Below are 18,651 nucleotides of genomic sequence, written 5' to 3' on the forward strand. Positions count from 1 at the left end.
GTCAGTGTGGATGCATAGTTTACGTGCACATGTTGTATGCACACATGGTAATCTTATCCAGAAATACTCTATGCTGTTTGGAGGCTGGAGTTTTAAATACACATCAGGAAATATCAAAGTTATGATTCACATGGCATCTGTAACAAGACCCGTTCCTTGCACTTCATAGCAGTTTGCTCCATTGAACAATAAATTCTGTTAATTTTATGCCTTAATATAGACATGGATCCGTGTTCTCAGCCTGTATGATGAGTTTCTTTCATTTCTCGTGGGGTGGGGAGGAAGAGTCAGGAATGCACACAGATGGGGTATGTATCAGAAGGGATGTGTACAAAAAGGTTAGGTTGTCAAAGCTAGTATAGGGGAAAAAAATCTTGCGAAAATTTCCCATCCTTTTGGGAGCAGTGATTAGCCAACAGGCGTGTGTTCCAGTGTATCTAACACCAGCAGCCTTTGATGTATTGATTGTGTTATTGTATTAGAGTTTAGGAAACCTGTCTTAGATGGTCCTTCAAGCTCTGTGGGAACATCGCAGTGCTCTTGCAGTTAAACTAAGCTTTATGCATTAATTGTTTTATTCTGTCTGATCCTAGCCTTTAATCTACTTTTCCAAATATAATACAGTTGTCAAATGTGGGTGGCAGGAACTGCACATTTGCATGGAAGCAAGTAAAGGCCGTCACAATGAAATAAGTAGCTGAAGCACTGTGTGCGTAAATTCTTATGCTGGGAACATTGTCTATTCTACACTAAGAAGAGGAGCTCACGTTCTGTGTCTGAAAAAAACGTTGGCTCAAGAGACAGTTTAATGCATAAGTCTCAGGGCAAAGACACCCCCCTGCCCTGAAAATGTGTGTGTACAAGAAGAGTTTAACACAGGAGCAGCCATGCTAGCTAGGTCAGTGCAAATGTCCAAGTAGCCTAGTATCCTCTTGCCAGGAGTGGTCAGCAGCGCGTGCCTGAGAAAGAGCATAAGGACAGATTAAACACATCACCAGGCTTTGGTCGGTTGGCAGTCCTGAACTTCTTGAGCTAGAGCTGGTTCCTTTATGTTTAGTTGCCCTCAATGGATTTCTTCTTCAGGGCATGTCTGATTCACAGAATGGCAGGGGTTGGAAGGGACCTTCGGAGATCATCTTGTCCAACCACCCTGCCAGAGCAGGTTCACCTAGAGCAGGTTGGACAGGAATGCATCCAGGTAGATTTTGAATATCTCCAGAAAAGGAGACTCCAGAATCTCTCTGGGCAGCCTGTTCCAGTGCTCTGTCACCCTCAAAGTAAAGAAGTTTTTCCTTATGTTCAGATGGAATTTCTTGTGTTCCAGTTTGTGCCCGTTGCCTCTTGTTCTGTCACTGGGCACTGCTGAAAAGAGTGATTCCCTTTTAAAATCTCAGAGAGTTTTTTCTTTTTTTTTTTTCAGGCATCCCCAATATCCATAGTCAAGAACTTTCAGAATTTAGTTAGGTGTTGTGTAAAGTTTTTAACTCTAGTTTTTAACCTCCCCCTTCCCTCCCATTTCCATACTGGAAGAGTGAGTGGTTGTTCCCCATTCATTTCCTTCAGGCTGCTCGTGATTTTATATACCCCTTCATGTCCCCCCTCAGTAATATCTTTTACAGGTTGAAAACCTGTCGTTTGAAGATTGGCAGAAGCATTGAGGACCTTTGAAAGTCAGTCCCTGCCAGGTGTTTCAGGGCATTCTTACAGGATTTTCTAGATATAGGTTAGTGGAATTTTACTGTATTGTTTTTTGTAAGTATGTCACGAGCTTTCACTGCAAGAGCTGGATTGGAAGATGGGCTGGAGGGAGCAAATGCTTTGTATACTGGAAAAGTAGAAGATAATTTGATGATGGAATTAGTGGAGAAGAAAGTTAAAAATTTGAAAGAGAGAAAGCTCCAGGAGAGAATTTACAGAGTTAGTGGTACCAGGCTTCCATAGAAGTGCTGGAGAGCAGTGAGGTCTAGCTGATGCTGTGGAAAGCCTTTAGAGGGTGATAAAAAGCAAAAAGGAATATGGGAAACAATTAAAGAAGAAAGGGTTGTCTCTGTTTCAGATGCTCACCCCTACATACTGCCAAAGATCAGAGATCTTGTGTCTCTGCTGTTCGGTGATTACAGTAAGAAACACTGGATCAACTAGTCTTCTGCCTAGGCTGCTTTTTTTGTGTTTTTATGTAGGTGTATATGTTCTGCTGTGCTTTAAGTAGACCTTTCTCCTCACCCATGCTGCGTGGTGCACCGTGCCAGTAGCTTAGCTGGGTTACAGCAGTGTTGTTGTTCTGTGTGGTGACAGCCAAGACTTGGAAGCAACTGTGTGACCATCTGAAGTTTCTCTTCAGAAATTAATATCCCCTCTTGCTTCCCATTTTGCTACTGGACTTTGACTTTGTTTTTCCCTTTTCTCTCTTTTTTTCATCCTAGCTAATGGATTTTTTTTGGCATCTCTTATAATCCTTTGCACTTTTCAGAGGGTCACTAAATTAATCACCCATGAAATGATGATGATGAGGAAGGGGAAGCAACGCATTTCTCTTTCCTCAGAACTATAAACTGACTAATCTGAAGAATAAGGCGCAAGGCTTAAGGTCACTTCAGGGTCTGTCTCGGTATTTGCCTTAAGTACCTCCTCTTTCCTTCCCTTGTCTCTCACATTCTCTACCAAGGGAGTTTGGACAGGCACAATTTTATGATAAAACTACTCCCCAGCCAGTTGTTTCTCGAGCTTCCTGAAGGAAGGAGTATTCAGGCTGTATAAGTCATGTAGAATAAAGTTGAGGAACAGGGTTTTTCTTATTTCTTTCTCAATCCTAATTAATGGCTATGGTAAAGTGGTCATTTCCAAAGAGTGCTTGGTCATTGCAAGTCTGCTGGGATTGAGGGGTGATCCAGATTGTACTCCTGTTGTCACAGCCCTGGAATAGCATGCTGTTTCCTGGTTTACTCTTTCGTATAGTGATTCATGGTGAACTTGGGTATTTTATTTAATACAAATACACATTGCAGCCCCGTCTCCTTGAGTTGGCACATCCTTGTCTACTCCAATCATCCCCGCTCAATAGGATTTACAGCTGTCCTTCCTTCCAGCCCCTCCTGTGTGGGTCAATGACTCTGTCAGTGCTGCGGGAATGTCACCGTACAATGTTTTGAATAGCTTCCTGATGAAGAGTAGCCAGTAATGTGCCAGTTACTTTGTGTTCCCTCCTTTTAACTCTAGTTTGGCGTTCTTAGAAAAGACATGGGACTTGTTGTCCAGGTACTTCACATTTCCTTCACTAGGAATTTTCCCTCTCTGAAGAGTCAACATATTGGCAAATGGAGAAATTGGAGAAGTATCAGGCATTGGCTAGTCCATTATCGCCATGTCTCTGCTGTATCAGCTCCATCTCTAGTGAGTAGTGCAGGCTGTGAGATAACTTACACTTAGAACTTGACAAAGAATCAAAATGTCTCCTAATCCACAAAGCACTGCATAGCTGACTATGTTTTTGAAGCAAGGTGGTGTTAATTCTTTTTCCTTTCTGGAGGTTTTAGTAATAATAAAATTACATTTGGAGCAAGGGCTCCAAAGAAATCGTGTTGTCAAGCAGCTTTGTGAGGAAGGTGGGAGAGCTGGCAGACCAACATTGTGTGCTGGAGGTGGAGAACGGGGGAGCCATGGGGCAATGGAAATCTTGATGGAAAAAGGTGGCCCAAGAATTAAGATACCCATCAGGATGTTGGATACTGTCATGGCATTGAAGTCCCTGCTCTGACGGCCTCATCTGGGTCGTTGTCTCTAAACAGTGTGAGTTCTCAGGTGTGTCTGGGTGGCATATCCATGGGGGAATAATATGCCTGTGTGAAAACAGTTTATGTCTTTGTTAGAGATATGAAACTAACCTTTTCCTCTCCTTGCCTCTTTTCCAGTCTCTGTCTGCTGCTGTCTCTTCATACTGTTTCTCTTCCTGTCTGAGCTCACCGGATTCATAGCCACTGAAATGTAAGTAAAAATCATGTTTTCCTTTGTTTGAATGTATGTGCGTATGTGATTATTTACAGCTTTACTGTTACCTTGGAAAAATGTGCCTGTAATTTCACTAGGTCAGTTAGTTGTCTAATGGGTTTTGGATTCCTTTTGGTTGAGTCCAAGGTCACAGCCAGTCATTCAGCTTCGTAATTTACTGAAGTATGCTAGGAAAACTTGGTTCTAAAATACTTTTGTTAAGAGAAAACTGTTCCAGACCTGCTTGATCTTTTATTAGCTGCATACTGGATTTCTCTATTGAGCACAGTGGGTATTTTTCATGTGGCCACAGATCACATCAAAAGCTTCTGACCCTTTTCAGTTCTCCTTACAGAGATAGCATGAGGGCTAAGAAGATCAATGCCAGTCAGTTGCAGTTTCCTTCTTCCTCCTTAGGCTGTTGATTTCTTGTCCTCATCTGAGATTTGTTTCCCCTCTCCTTCTGAATAGGCACTTTCCGCTACACTTGTTTGATTCAAAGCGATTCTCAAAAACTAGTGTATTTTTCATCAGTGATACCATATGTTTAAGTGTGTGGTGCCTACTGGTTCAATCCACGTGGTCTGTGCTCAGAGACTGTGGGGTTCCATTGCAGATACGGTGGGATCTCTGACAACATGTTTTCTTTTACCCTCGCTTCCCTGTGGGTAGGATGGGTATCACATTCTGCCAGTCTTCACTGGACGTTTTTGAAGATGTGTTTTGGAAAAATGAATTGCATAAAATACAAATGATTGAGTTTAATGCTAATAATATGCGGGTTGTTTTTTTTTTAATGTCAGAGGTGAATCTCTGATACAACCAGATAGCTTTACTCGTGTGCGAGTTTTATCTTCTTTTCGTCTGTTGAGCCTTACCTGGAAGCCTTGTTGACAGGTTTTGTGCCTGAAGACAAGTTGTCCTAGGTAAGTTCTTTGGGACCTTGCTTTGAGCAAAACAGAAATAATATCTGCTTTAAAAAATTGCTCATAGAACAAGTATTTTAGTTAATCAGAATTATTCTTTTTTTCCCCTGTTCTCATGCTCCTTCTGCCTTGAAGTAAACTTTTCTTGGTAACTATTAACACAGGTACCTTTGTTTTGGGTTCTAGGAAACATTCGCCATCATACTGCTGATGCGGCAGTGAGCTCACTAGACTCTGATGCACAGTTCCTGGATAGTTAGGAAGGGTGGAACTTCTGTCAGACTTACGTGATGGTCCAGATAGCAACAGATGTCACTGATGAGTAAAAAAGCTCTGAAACGCGTTGGGCTCATGTGCCGTATTTAGTTTGACCATGCTTTACGTGGCTTCTGATAACCATGTGGGTTTTTCATTGTTTTTGTGCAGCTCTGACTTGGGTCAAGAGTATAATTTCAAGAATAATTTTAATCTTGAGTAATGTTTAACCTTAAGACAGTAGTGTAATCTAGCTCTAGCTATTTTTTTATGCTCATTGCACATTTGCCTCAGAGATGGTATCTTAGGTTTCTTACTCGCTGTTTCTTTGAATTCAGTTCCATGAATTTGCTTGTAAAATATTAACGGTTGCCTTATCAACCCACTTCTCTCAGGAGTTGAGTTTTCTTGTTTTAAAAAAAATAGAAAAAAGCTAGACAAATTGCTTCAAGTAAAAGAGTACTGTTTCTTGCTCTCCTCTTAGATCTCATTCTCTCATCTGGGTTTCTCTATTCTTTTAGTTAATGCTTTACCAGAGGAATTAGTAATATTTACCTAATTTTGGTCCAATTATTTGAGTGCACATGCCTTCATGTAGTGGTAGTTTCCTGACTAGAGGTTTATTTTTGAACAGCAAAATTGTATGATTCTCTGAGGCTTCTTCATGCTTTTTTCTTAATACGATGATGCATTTTCCGCAATGATATTAGAGATGCTATAAGTTCCTGCGTGCTCTGCTGGCAAGTTTCTCATTAAAACCTCTGAGAGATGGTAAACTGCTTTTCCCAGCAGGAACTGCGTGGGGAGGAGGTGTTTGTAAGCAATAAAGCAGTAAAATTTTAGAGAGGATGTCATGGAAAAGACTGAGACAAATGAAGGCAGGGAACTTGATTCATCATGGACCGTCCAACACAATACCTCGCAGAATATGAAAGCCTCCTTCCGATGAGTTATAGGTCATCAAAATCTCTCTTGCTGGGAACAGATCACCCGCAGCATTTGTGAATAGGCTCCCCCTGTAACAGCGGAAATACTTCAGAAAGTCATAACAAAGTGCTTCCCAGTTCAGCAGCTTCTAAAGTAGAAGTAAACTTTTCTTTTTCCATTTCTTACTCATCGCTTTCTCTTCTGGGAAACCCAGTGCAATAAAGGTGTTCAAAGATGTTGCTAACCTCTTGTGCGTCCCTTTCAAGTGTGTATTACTGGCAGTGCGTTTCAAGGCAGTATAGTCTCATCATTCGGAATAAGGGTGTAGAAGTGTGGAGCCCTATGTGGTCTGGAACAAATAGTGTGAGAACTCTGTGCTACCATTTAAACTGGGTGGTAGCAAATAACAGGGGAGATACTGTCTCACAAAGATATTTTGAGCCTTGTGTGCCCATGAATCAAACATACTTTTAAAAGACATGGAAGATTCCTTATGTGCACACTGTTCAATTCCCATCAGCTTTTACTGCAAGCTTCAGGTTTCTTCTGCATTAAGAGTCTCCTACAACAGATATTTCTCCCAGCTTGAAGTTTCCTAGTGTCAGCCAGGATCTGAATGATTAACTAGAATGCGCGCGCTTACATGGAGTGAGCCTTCCTGCTCTGCCAGTGCCAGCTGTACTATGAGACTGCATCAGTCTCTCTCCTCTTGTGTAATATTTCCCTTAAAGCAGTCATGCACTTGACAAAAGTTGGATTGCGTGGGGATAGCTGCACATTTTTGACGGCAAGTTGAAATGGAGAGCGCTTGGCCTGGTGCCTTACATCAGAGACGTACCAGGTTGGCTGCTGTGGACTCACGCTTACCTCACAGCCCTATTATGTCGAGTAATTGTGCATGGTGTGTGTGCATCGACAGTTTGCTTCGGGGCAAGTCAGCAGCAACCTCAACAACAGTGGTACCCACAGGATTAACTAACTCTCACCAATGGGAGGTTTCTTTGGTATCTGCATCTAAAGTGACAGGTTGGTGTGGTTTATTGAACTCATGCTGTTAACATGAGAAAATAAGGCCTGCTACACACCACACTAACCCCTAGTACTTGCCCACTGTTGGACTTTCTTCTACATTCATATGACTGCAGCAACTTAAATTCCTGGTATTACTAGAAATCTCGGTTTGGTCACTCTTGCCCAACTTCAAAGCTGTTTTTCCTTGACCAGCCCATTGTCTTAGAGTTTATAGTCTCAACTGCTAAAGACTTGTCTGGGTGGCAGAAAGCCAAGAAATTACACCCTCATCTTGAGGATAGCAGTCATAACACTAAAACCAAACAGATTACCTATGTGGGGAAGACAGCGTGCATCACAGTAGCTTTGTCATAACTCGTGTAGGCATTTCTAATGAGCACCGAGATTGCTTCTTGGTGCGCAGGAGTTTACTTCAGTTAGGAAGCCGAACTGAGACACTGCGTGTTACAGCGGAGGTGCAGGAAGTCTGTGTGGCACAGGTAACGACGCACTGTCAATGCACATCCTATTTTCCTGCTGACTTGCTTCCTGTGTAGACGAGCCCTGAGTAGAGTAGAAAACTCATAGTTTCTCATCTTCTGGATTTATTGCATGACCCTGACAGGCAGTCTTCTGACCAGCCGTGAAGGAAATTAAAACTTGGTTCTTAGGTGGGGCTACATTCTTTTCAGGAAAAGCCCAGTGAAGGGCTGGGGAGGGAAGAGTTTGTTTTTTTTTCTTTGCTCAGCCATAAGCATCATTGCAGTTAAGGGGAGGGTGAGTTTAACTCTGGAAATCAAGGATCTTCTTGATTTATTTTGTTTTTTCCTGTCCAGACTGAGAGTGACTGAAGACAGTCCAAAACAAGAACCTAGATTAACCTCCTCTATTCTGTACAAGACATAAAGAAAAGGGGGTCCATGTTCCACATTTGAACCTGTGCAAAATAGACGGTATCAAACACAGTTGTCCCACGAGCAAATGAATCAAATGGGTGAAGAAATGAAGCTAAAGTGTTAAATGTGTCTGGTATTTCCTGGGTAGGATCGTTAGTAGGTTGAGAGTTGAGAGTAGATTGAAGGCTAGAAATTGCTTGGCATGCCTTTAGCAGCCTTCCTCATTCATCGCGCTGTTATGTTGCAAATCAAGAACGTAGAAATCACCTATCTCTTTTCTAATTAACTCAGATCAGCACTAGAAGTTAATAGCTGGTGAGATGATAATCTTGCAGTTTTATCACTGTAATTAGGTCATGAATTACGTTCTGTAGGATCAATAAGAGTTTTCCAAGTATTCCATCATTAAGAAGGAAAGATGTAATTAACTAATCTAGTCTGCCTTGCATTGGCAGCCAGGGGAAGGGGTAGGAGGGTATGAATGTGATACTTGTGGTATGAATGTAGCTGCTCAACAATAATTCATCTGCCACAGCACACTGTAGAAAGCAACAGACCATTCCTGGCAGTGTTTTCTTTTACTTTTTTTTTTTTAATGTAGTAACGGGCAAAACCCAGTCTGAAGTGACAAGTTTGCCGCTTGTGTGCAAGGCAGTTACTTAAGCAGAATGTCTGTAATAAAAATACTGCCTTTGCATAAAAGCATAAATCATGAGCAATGTCCAAATTATTTGTTCATGTAAGGTGACTGGATCATTTACTGGGTACACCTGCTTGTTTTAATCTTAATGAAGAATACCTTGGCTAGTCTATGAATATCACAGAGCCCAGCTCCTGTGCCGGGGCCACATCACATGCAGCACAACTTGACTGTTCATGTAGGCTGTCAGGTACCCCGAACGTGGGAGGAAGCAAAATGCCAGGAGCTTCTGAGACCAACCTTGCTTGTTCACACTGGATTAATTTGCATTCCCAAGACCGATCCTGCAGTGATGCAGAATTGTTATCATACCTGATTCCAGAGCTTTTTTGTCCCTTAGCTCTCCAAGATGTGTGAACTGTGTCTTGTGGCTCTTGGCCCATGAAAATTTCTCCTAACAACGTGCAGGATCATGCTGCGCCTGCTACAAGCAGTGGAGTGCGTTCCTTCTGCTGGAAACGGTAACCTTGGAGCATAAGCCATCTGCATCAGGAGCACAATGCTACAACTCATGTAGTCTGATCCAGGTCCCAGACAGTAAGCTGGAGATGCAACTCCAACTCCACCAGCTTGTCCAGTTGAGGCAGATGAAGTGCTGGAGCAAGCTCGACCAGCATAGGGAATACAGCCTTGTAGTCAGAGGGGAATGGGAGCTGTAATCCTGCTCTTGCCATGGACTCACCTTGAGACAGACGCTTTTCTGTAGAAGGATGTAATACTTAGCTGCCTACCTCTCAGGGGTGCTAAGAAGCTTAATTAATGTTTGCGTAGTAACTTGGAGATTACCTAATAAAAGGTGTTATATATTTGTGAAGTGTTGTTATGCCGTTTGTCCTAGTGTACGTGTGTGGGTTAGCAGGAAGCGGAAGGTCGTATCATGATGTCATTTGCAATTTCTGACTCTAATCTACATTGACGTCTTTTGAACCCTTCTCCTTCTTCCTGCGTCCTAGAGAACTGTAATTCCTTCCTTTGTAGGACAGTGTGTTTTCTATGCTTCACAGCTGAGCCAAGATCTAATGTGGGACAAAGACCTTCTCAGTGAAGAATTGATTGAGATTCAGGACATAGAAAGAAGATTACCAATGGCAGAGCAATAGACATGTGCACAATTTATTACACAGTAGAGAATTTGCCAACCTGCTTGTTGTTTCTTCACTCAAACTGAGAAGAAGATGGGTTGTTTCTCCTATGTTGGGTCTTCTCTGGTCTGGCACAACCGAGAGGAAGGTAGTGCAGGAATCTCAGCTTCAGACGGTTGTGTTTCTGGAAGGTGGTTGATTAGAGCTGGAATGGCAAGCAAAGCCAAGAGAGCTCACCTGAGAAAGTCTTCTGAGAAGCTTTGGGCTCCCTCAGGAAAGAATAATTATTTTCCCTCTTAGGCGTAGGGTCCTGGAGACCAGAGTGCCTCCTGGGAATTGCAGGACAAGGTAAAATGCAGCTTGCTGGAGTAAGTGGTTGTATTTTCTGTGTGGCTAATGACTGGGGAGGAGTGTCCCCGGTTGTTTGCTGTGAAAGAGGGAGAAAAAAGGCTAGAACTGGAAGCAGAGACTAGGACAAGGACGACAGAGGCTGAGGAAAATGCGTTTAGAGAGCACCCGGGCAGCGTATGAAGCTCTGAAATGTCGATGCAGTGTGTCTCCTCTTGTATTCGAAGGGCCGCAGGCTCTTCAGCTGTTGAAGTGCTGAAGCGTCTAATATTAGTGGCCAGGGCTGCTGGGTGGAAATAAGTTACTGGGGAAGTTTTGTTTCTGGGGAAACAAAGCTGTTGTATCATAAATCTAAGTCCTAAAGCATGGGGAATGGGTCTGGCTTTCTTTGGATAAAGTCTTAAATGATGGACCCTCTTGCTGCTGTTTCCCCCTTTCATTCTCTCTCGCGTGCCATTTGCATGATCTGCGGTCTTAGCCAGAGTCCCTCCAACCACTTCTGTGTAATGCTGCAGGTTTGTAAGCAAACGGGATAAGCAACTGAGAAACCCAGCAGCACATTCAGGAATGTGAAGTATTTCAAAGTGGCTCTTTCTAGAAGTGAAGCAGATTCTTTCTGTGTGGAGAAACTTTCCTCCCTTTCCTTGAATTGGTGGTGGGAGGCCCCGTGGAGGGAGAGGTCCACCTCTCACCTGTCCTATTGCCTTCATTGTACTTTCATAGCTCTGCAGCTCTGCACCTCACCCCTGCTTTGTTGTGCCACCTTTTTTCGAATAGTCCTTAACAGCAACCAGTAAAATACCAACTCCTATGTGCTTAGGGTCTTCAGAGGAGGTACGTACCGTCTTTGGAGTCACAATACAACCCTGTATGCTGTCTCTCTAAACAGCCATAGAAGCAGCTGTGTTTACAGTGTCCTTCTGCCTGACCTCGGGATCTATTTCCCTTGTGACCATCCCAGATTCACTGTTAAGCACTGTTACTCCTGGGACACTTTGTGTTCCAGGAGGCACGGCTTTAAATTAGAGCCAACTTCATTTCTTCCACTGGAGACGCTATCCCTTCAGGGAGAGTGGCTAGAGGTGGTAAATAGTGTTTTTCCCAACATCCCAGGATTGTCCGATTAAATAATAGGAAGGCTGTGTGCAATTTGGTTTCTTGGCCGTGGGGAGGAGGATAGCAAGGGAGGCGTGAATGCAAGTTCTCTGCCAGCTCCATCTAGACTTAGGTGGTGGTGGTTCAGGGGGAGATCCTGGGAGGAGCAGCCTTGACCCTTGAAGTGTGCTTTACCAGTGAGGTTTCCAGGATGTATTTTGGGAGTGAAATTTCCAGTTTGTTGAAAATTATGATGTTTCTTCTGCGGTTTGCCCCAGCAAGCGTAGCCTGTGGTGTGTTGCCATTCTTGGTTTCCCATAGTGAGAGGGAACCTCAGTAATAGAGCAGTTCAGCACAAAGGGTGCGCTTTGGAGCCCCTGACAAGAAACCTTGCTGGGTTTGTTAGCTTGGGTCCCCTGCGAGAGCTGGTGCTGCCAGGAGGAGGCAGTTGCTGGAGCTGGGAGGAAGAAGCAGGGTTGAGCAGGCAGGGTGCTTCATCAAAGGCAGCGCTGCAGGTTCAGGGGAGGGGAAGGAAGGACAGACTGTCGTGAGCTGTTAGATGTCTAAGGAATGATAGGATAGGGTTATGAAATTGGGAACATGAGTAGGAGAGGGGAAGGGGGCTACTAGGTAAAGAGGAGGAGGAAGTGCCCATCAGCCTTGCCCAAAGGACAGGTTGGGAACCATTGGTCCAGTGACCGGAGTACAGGACAGGAAACCAGTTTCCTTTATCTGTGACTATTGGGCTGTGTGACGTGGACAAACTGGCCTATTTCTCTTTGCCTCAGTGATCCAGTCTGCAAGTGAGTGACCTCACCGCTTGCCTTCCTGTGTAAGAGCTTCCGTGGGCTCCCTGTGCACAGTTTATCCTTTGACTTCTACCAGCAACCACTTCTCACTCGCTTATCACTGAAAGGCTAATGTGCCTTTGCTTACAGACCACACCTGACCGCACGTTTTTTGCTAGGTTCAGAACTGGAAATCGGCAAATACAAATATTGACCTTCCTAGAGCTTTCCTCCAAAGAGCTGGGACATTCAGCAGAGCTGCTGACCCTGATGCTCTTCTCTGCCAGCTCTGGTGCGAATGCTCCTTTTGGCCAGTAGCGTCAAGTTGCCCGCGGCACTGGCTGGGCATAGCCCACATCTCAGACAGCAGAGAGCTGGGAAGAAGCCAGGTGCTTTTATGGAACAGGTTGGCTGGCAACTGGGATCTGGATGGGAGGACTCGGGAAGCGCAGAAAGGTGCATTGCCTTGGGGGATTAATGCCTGTCCTGGCTGGAGCTGCTCCTCACAACCGTATTTGGACATATGACTTAATCCCGATCGCTACCCAATCTGCCAGTAATAAACATGTAAAAGATTTAATGCATTCCACCCAGGAGGAGAGGGCTCAGCCAAGAAGCTTCTAACTAGGTCACTGATGAGCAATCTTTCCCCTCCCTCTGTGTCATTTTTATTAATCACTTGAAAAATACGTTGAGTAATGATTGCAAGCAACTTGTCAAGCCAATTAAAAGCAGAGAAAGGTAGGGCTGTGAAGCTGAAGACAAATGCTGTGCTGGTTTTAAATGAGTGTCTGTAAACCTCACTGACCTGTGAGTAATTACCCCCCCAAAAATTGGCAGCTGTGTGTTTCTCAGTGTGAAGGCTTGTTTCTCCTGAATCCACAGGGCAAACAGTTCATTATGATCCAGAGATGTATCACCAGAGCAAAATCACTTTGAATCTGTCTTGTAGCTGCCCTTAGTCTGGTTTGTCTATTAGCATATAGGCTCTTCGGCAAGGGCTTGTCAAAGGGTTTCACGCACTTTGAGCATTAAATAAAAATAATACAGGGCACTTACTTGGGAAGGTAGTTTATTTTGTGTAGCTTGCCTGAACGTAAGTTCCCATAGCTTTATAATCTGCCCAACTGGAAGATAAATTGCCAAATCTTCATATTTGATGAGGCTGAATGGTGTTGGAGTTTGAGGGAGAAAGAGCTGGTAGGTAATCTTGCCGTCTTCTCGGTTCCATGTGGTGAGTTTCCCTGGAGTGGATTCTCTAGGACCGTTAATTCAGCTGTGCTTGCGTTGGGTTTTTTTTTGTTTGTATTTTATGTGTCAGATGGATTGTATGTGCCAACAATAAATATTTATACTCTTGTATTCCTTTTACTTTATATCTGTATTTTGCCTTCTGTGAAATATGTGACAGGACTGTGGGTGCTATGAAACAACATCACTTTTTGGGAGGCTGTTGCATAGTGCGTTAGATCCTGCTGTCCAGGATGTTTCTTCCCATCTGTTCCTGGCTCAAATCCTCTTCTCCTCAATTTTAGTCATTGCTTTTGGTTACCATTCATAGATTGAAATGAGATATTAAGGAGAGAGATACAAGTATGCCATGCTGCCTTCTCTTGCCGCTGCCCTGTCAACTGGGTGGCAATAACAAAAGGCAATTAGTTACACAAATAAGCTTTCCTGTGGGGTAGTTGAGAGCGGCCTTTCTCTAAAACTATTTATGAAACAAATCAAAAAGTGTGTGCTTCCGTCTTTCCTCAGAGGAGTAACAGCCTGAGTAGGCGGTGGGCTAGCACACTGCCCTGCCACCGCTTCAACGTCAGGTTCTTGTTTGGTGTCACCTCTGGAAACTCGGGGTAGGGAAGGGGACAGGAGGCATAAATCAGAGCAGGAGTTTTATTTGCTGCTGGTGCAAGGGACTTGTTGAAAGCCTCCTGCACTTGCTAAGGAAGAGGTAAAATTAAATTGTGATTTGCCCCCGTGCAGTTGTGGAAGGGTTTTCATGCTCCCTGTCTTGTCACCCTGCTGCAGCTGTCAGGCAGCCAAACCCCCTGCTCCACAGTCTCCTTTTTTTCCCCTTCCCGTGTAAGTTGTTTTCCTGTGGAAAGTAGCTATGCGCCTGAACCCACCTGTGTTTTCTGTCCTCCAGAGTTAATGAGCTCTATGTGGATGACCCAGACAAAGACAGTGGAGGTAAAATAGAAGTGAATCTGAACATCAGTTTGCCAAACCTGCATTGTGAATGTGAGTACCCCTTTTCACTTACCAGTTTTTCTTTGTATTTTAAGTAGTACTTGAAAGGGGCCCAAGCTGGTACAGTCGCCCTTCTTCTGTAACAGGGTGGATGGAGATCAAGTAGCTGCAGCCTTTGCCAATATCCCACCGTGTTCTGTTCCAGGCCACGACACCTGTTTTCCTGGACCCTGTGCTTGCTCTGCAGCCTGTGCTCGGGGCTGACCTCCCTTGCTGGCTTCTTTCTAAATCTTGTTTCCTTTTTTCATAGCGACCTTTTTGTCTCTAGGAGCAAGAAACCTCACAAGCTTAATTCGTAACTCTGAATGCACCAGCTAGTTGTTGGCTTTTCACAAATCACCTGCCTTGTCCACCTGAAGTTTTTCTATTTGAAATTTCTATTTCTATTTCTCTAGTTGAGACTGCAGTCAGCTGGCAGGGTATTTGTGTCAAATAGGCAGTCTGAAAAGTGTGGTTACAAAGTTCTTTCTGAAGAGCTGGCATAACAATATTTAACAAATGACGGTACTAGCACAGTTTAGTCAAATGTCAAGAAAAAAGATGTGGATTTTTTCCTAGTAAAAGCGGTGCATGCTTTTATTATACAACCTTCTTGTTATTTCTTTTGGTTTGATTTTTGTCTCCTCCCCTCCCATCCATGCAGTAGTTGGACTAGACATCCAAGATGAAATGGGAAGGCACGAAGTGGGTCATATTGACAACTCGATGAAGATACCTCTCAATAATGGGGATGGCTGCAGGTTTGAGGGCCATTTCAGCATCAACAAGGTAAGTAGGAGTGATGGTGAGCGTGTGCTGGCTGGGGAAGTGCTAGCGAGATCCATTTGTAAAATGCTCGTGAAGATCTGTGTGTCGGTATCTCTCCCATAGAGTGCACATTTATGTCCCTAATCAATGGTAAGGTTAAGTTTCTTGATGCTGCAGAATTATGGGGAGAGGAGGCTGCTTATTTAGACCCACAGAGAATGCATTAGATCAGGCTTTTTCTTCATTCTCCCAAATAGGTAATCAAGATAGCATTGCTTAACAGCAGAGAGCAATTCTGTGTTACGGCTAGTGCTGTCTCTTTCAGTGCAGGAGCCTAATGTTTAGGGGATGTATGAACTCCCTACAAATGCCAAATGGCTTCTATGTTTACTCGTCAAGACTTTTGCACCTCCAAAATCTGACTCACTGTGCAGAGGTCTTTGGCAATGTCTCTATCCAAGTGCTCTTTTGTTCCGAGAGCCACAGAATGACAGGAATGTTCCCTACTAGAGGGTGCCAGCAAAACAGAAGCGGCTCCGTGCTGAGATGTTTGGAATACATGCACATGGCCTCTGCGCATGCTTTGTCGGGATGCTCCGCTTCTGTCTCAAAGAATGAAAATCCAGGCCTGGAGGAGGCTCCTCTCTGGGATGGGTGTGTTTAGAATTGAATAATCTTGCTATGTAATGCTGGAGATGACTAGCTGGGGTGGGGGAGGCAGTGGTGGGGCCCACTGATGTCCTAAGAAGGGCACACCCTTTATTCACGCCTCCTCATGTACCACAGGCTACAAAATCCTACTTCCTTCTTTTTCTCCCAGGTCATGTTAAATCGCATCTAAAAATAACAGGCAGAACCTCTTACTGATTCTGTGGCATGGAAAGGATTAGGGACTTAAAAAGAGGACGGTTCTTTCCTCGCCTCTAAGCCACCAAGATTACTGACAGCTGATAGTCCACAAAACTGGGAAAGGGCTTCTTGAAAGGTAGTTCTTGTTCTGTTAATTCCCAAAGCACAAAGCTGCAACACTTGGGGCTTTGTCTGCTAGATGTGGTGTGTTCTGCTGTTCAAAGCAACTCAAAAGGGGATTGCTGTATGTAGCAGTGAGGAGCTCCCTTCACTGCTTAATCTGCGAAAGGCCACTAATTGCGTTCTCTCATGCAGTGGTTGGGTCTGCTGTCAGAGGGAGGGGACCTGACCCAGGACTTCTGGCTCTGAAAACCTCAACCTCTCGTGTATGAGCTGGAAGTCTGCAGTCCCTTGGCAGAAATTGTACAGGTTTCTGTATGAGCTTGTATCTGGAGTGGGACATGGCCAGGCTTGAAACTTGACCAAGGGCTGCACTTGGGTGTTATTCTCAGGCCTGAAGAGGGAGGACAAGGTAATAGGGAGATGATTGTGTGTACTACTTACTGCAGAGTCTACCACCCTGCTTACCGAGCTTGTGTATGACACAGCTTGTGTATGACACAGCTTGTGTCCACACCTGAAAGTGTTCCCAGGAGTGCACTGCTGTTCCTCAAGTAATTTAAATTAGCTTTCCTGAAAGCACATGGAACCGGCATGTGGCCTCCCATGGCCCTGCTGGTGAGTTGTCTGCAGAGAGCACAATGGGCACCAGTTGTATAACCGTCCTCCCACTCTTGTCTTGGGCCAGGTCAGATTGCTCCGCAGTGTTGCTTATTTCCCAACCTTTTTGTGATAGGAAACAATTCTTGCACCCCCTGTAAGAGTGATTGAACTAAATCTGCTGAAAGACTTTACGGAATAGGGCTAGTGACCTGAAAAGTGTCTGCATGCTACAGTGATCCCTTCAGAATGACACCAGTGCTCGTTTTCTGTCTTGGAACTGAGTCCTCATGTGAAAACTGTATTTTTCAGAAATTTATATTTGCCTCCATTAAAAAAATTAAAAATGGAAAATCCTTTACTTGGAAGGGCTACTGCCAGGGCTAGAAGCTGAAGAGCTAGCTTAGTTTGTATGGGAAGCCCCATCGGTTTTGGTGGGTTTTTTTCTCTTTTTATATACAACTCATTCTTACGCACAATCTTCTCAAATGTAAGGTTACTCATGACCAGTGCTACAATAAGAATATATCCACAGCTTGCTTGTGTTATTCTGCAGCAGTGGGCCCATTTACAAATGTGAGATGTGGGAGTAAAACATTAAGCAACTGTTTGTTGCCTGTCAGAGACATGAATCTCATTTAAATAGGGATGAAAGACATAGCCTGAAGTGTTAGGAATCCCTAAAGTTGGGAGTGATCCACTCATCACCTCCTAGTCAGCAGCAGCAGCAGCAGCAATGTGAGGGTGCCAGACTCTTGGGCTGTGGGATGTAACCGATCTCCACTCTGTGTGCAGTATGGTGGTGTTGGTCAAGTGCAGGAAGGTATTTCGGAGCCTTTCTCTGACACGCCAGAGGTTGTCCGCTGCTAAGTAGATACAGCCTGCCAGGCTGGATGGATCCAGGCATTTCCGCTTCATATCGCAGAGCCTAGCAATGCCTTGAGGGATAAAATGTGAAATCCTGTCTTCCTTGTCTTGACTAATTTTAGGTCCCCGGTAACTTTCACGTGTCAACGCACAGTGCCACTGCGCAGCCTCAGAATCCTGACATGACTCACGTCATCCACAAGCTCTCATTTGGGGACAAGTTACAGGTGAGTTCTCTTCCCTGAAAATTCCCTGGCACTAGGGGAATGGATGAATGCAATGAGAGCGACTTTAATATTAGAGACTTCGGTTTTATGGAAGCACCCCGTACAGTGTGGGGAGGACATAAGAAAGGACTGCCTGGGTAAGCAAGCCCATCCCTTGCGTTCATGCAGTGTACACTCAATCCGGAAGAGTTCGCAAACTATTTACGTGCCACCACTTCAGGAAGGAGCAATGTTCTGTCATAGAGTGACTTTGCTGTTTTCACCTGAAACTGAAAGTGCTTTTGGAAAACTATGTGGCTGTCTTCCTGCAGGGAGTAGAAATGAGGATTCATGGTTTTGCAGAATCCTACTGTACGGTACAGTACTGCTTTCAGTGTTAATACAGAAAAAAAATCTTGACTGCCTTTGCAGAGGAGCAGTGAATATACTAAAGGAAGATGTGTGCTCACTACTGTCTTTACCACGGGCACCAGTCAAGTTCTTTTGAACTCGCTTCACTGTACTTGTATAGCAGACACCTATTAGTCAAATTTGTTCTGTGAAACACAGGTTAGACTTATAACTGCCAGTTCCCTGCTGGGAAGAAGCTGAATGTGTGCACTTGCCCAGTCGATAGAGTTTCACCAGGTGTTGCAAGTTATGTAATAATTCCTGATTTCTCAATAAGGACAGATTACAGCACTTCGCTAGCCTACTTCCAAGGAGCTCGCATCATAGGTGGGAGTTATATATGTGCACACCCAGTTTGCGACTCACCCTAAACATTGCTTACCCATAGTCTCTCTGTAATCTTCTTTCCTCAGCACAGACGTCTCATTAGTCTGCTTCTTGTACACCCACTTCCAAAACCCTTTTTCATGCTAACAAGTCTAAGCGTTGCTTTGTAGTCTTCTGATTCTGCTCCCGGCTTCTTTTAGGAAATATCTTGTGTGGGAACGCTGAAATATTAGCATATAAATAAGCTTGGCTTAATGTCTGT

At 44.2% G+C, this 18,651-nt stretch overlaps 1 protein-coding gene across 1 annotated transcript in view; it reads left to right on the forward strand.

Moving 5' to 3' along the window:
- ERGIC1 (endoplasmic reticulum-golgi intermediate compartment 1) overlaps positions 1-18,651 on the forward strand; it is a 60,866-nt gene that overhangs the window by 26,275 nt on the left and 15,940 nt on the right. Inside the window, exons 3-6 of the mRNA XM_082489952.1 lie at positions 3,909-3,981; positions 14,159-14,253; positions 14,906-15,030; positions 17,568-17,672. Coding sequence (XP_082346078.1) covers positions 3,909-3,981; positions 14,159-14,253; positions 14,906-15,030; positions 17,568-17,672 — 398 coding nt within the window. The remainder of the gene's footprint in view (positions 1-3,908; positions 3,982-14,158; positions 14,254-14,905; positions 15,031-17,567; positions 17,673-18,651) is intronic.

This window comes from Vanellus vanellus (assembly GCF_965231255.1).
Source record: "Vanellus vanellus genome assembly, chromosome: 13".
NCBI lineage: Eukaryota > Metazoa > Chordata > Aves > Charadriiformes > Charadriidae > Vanellus > Vanellus vanellus.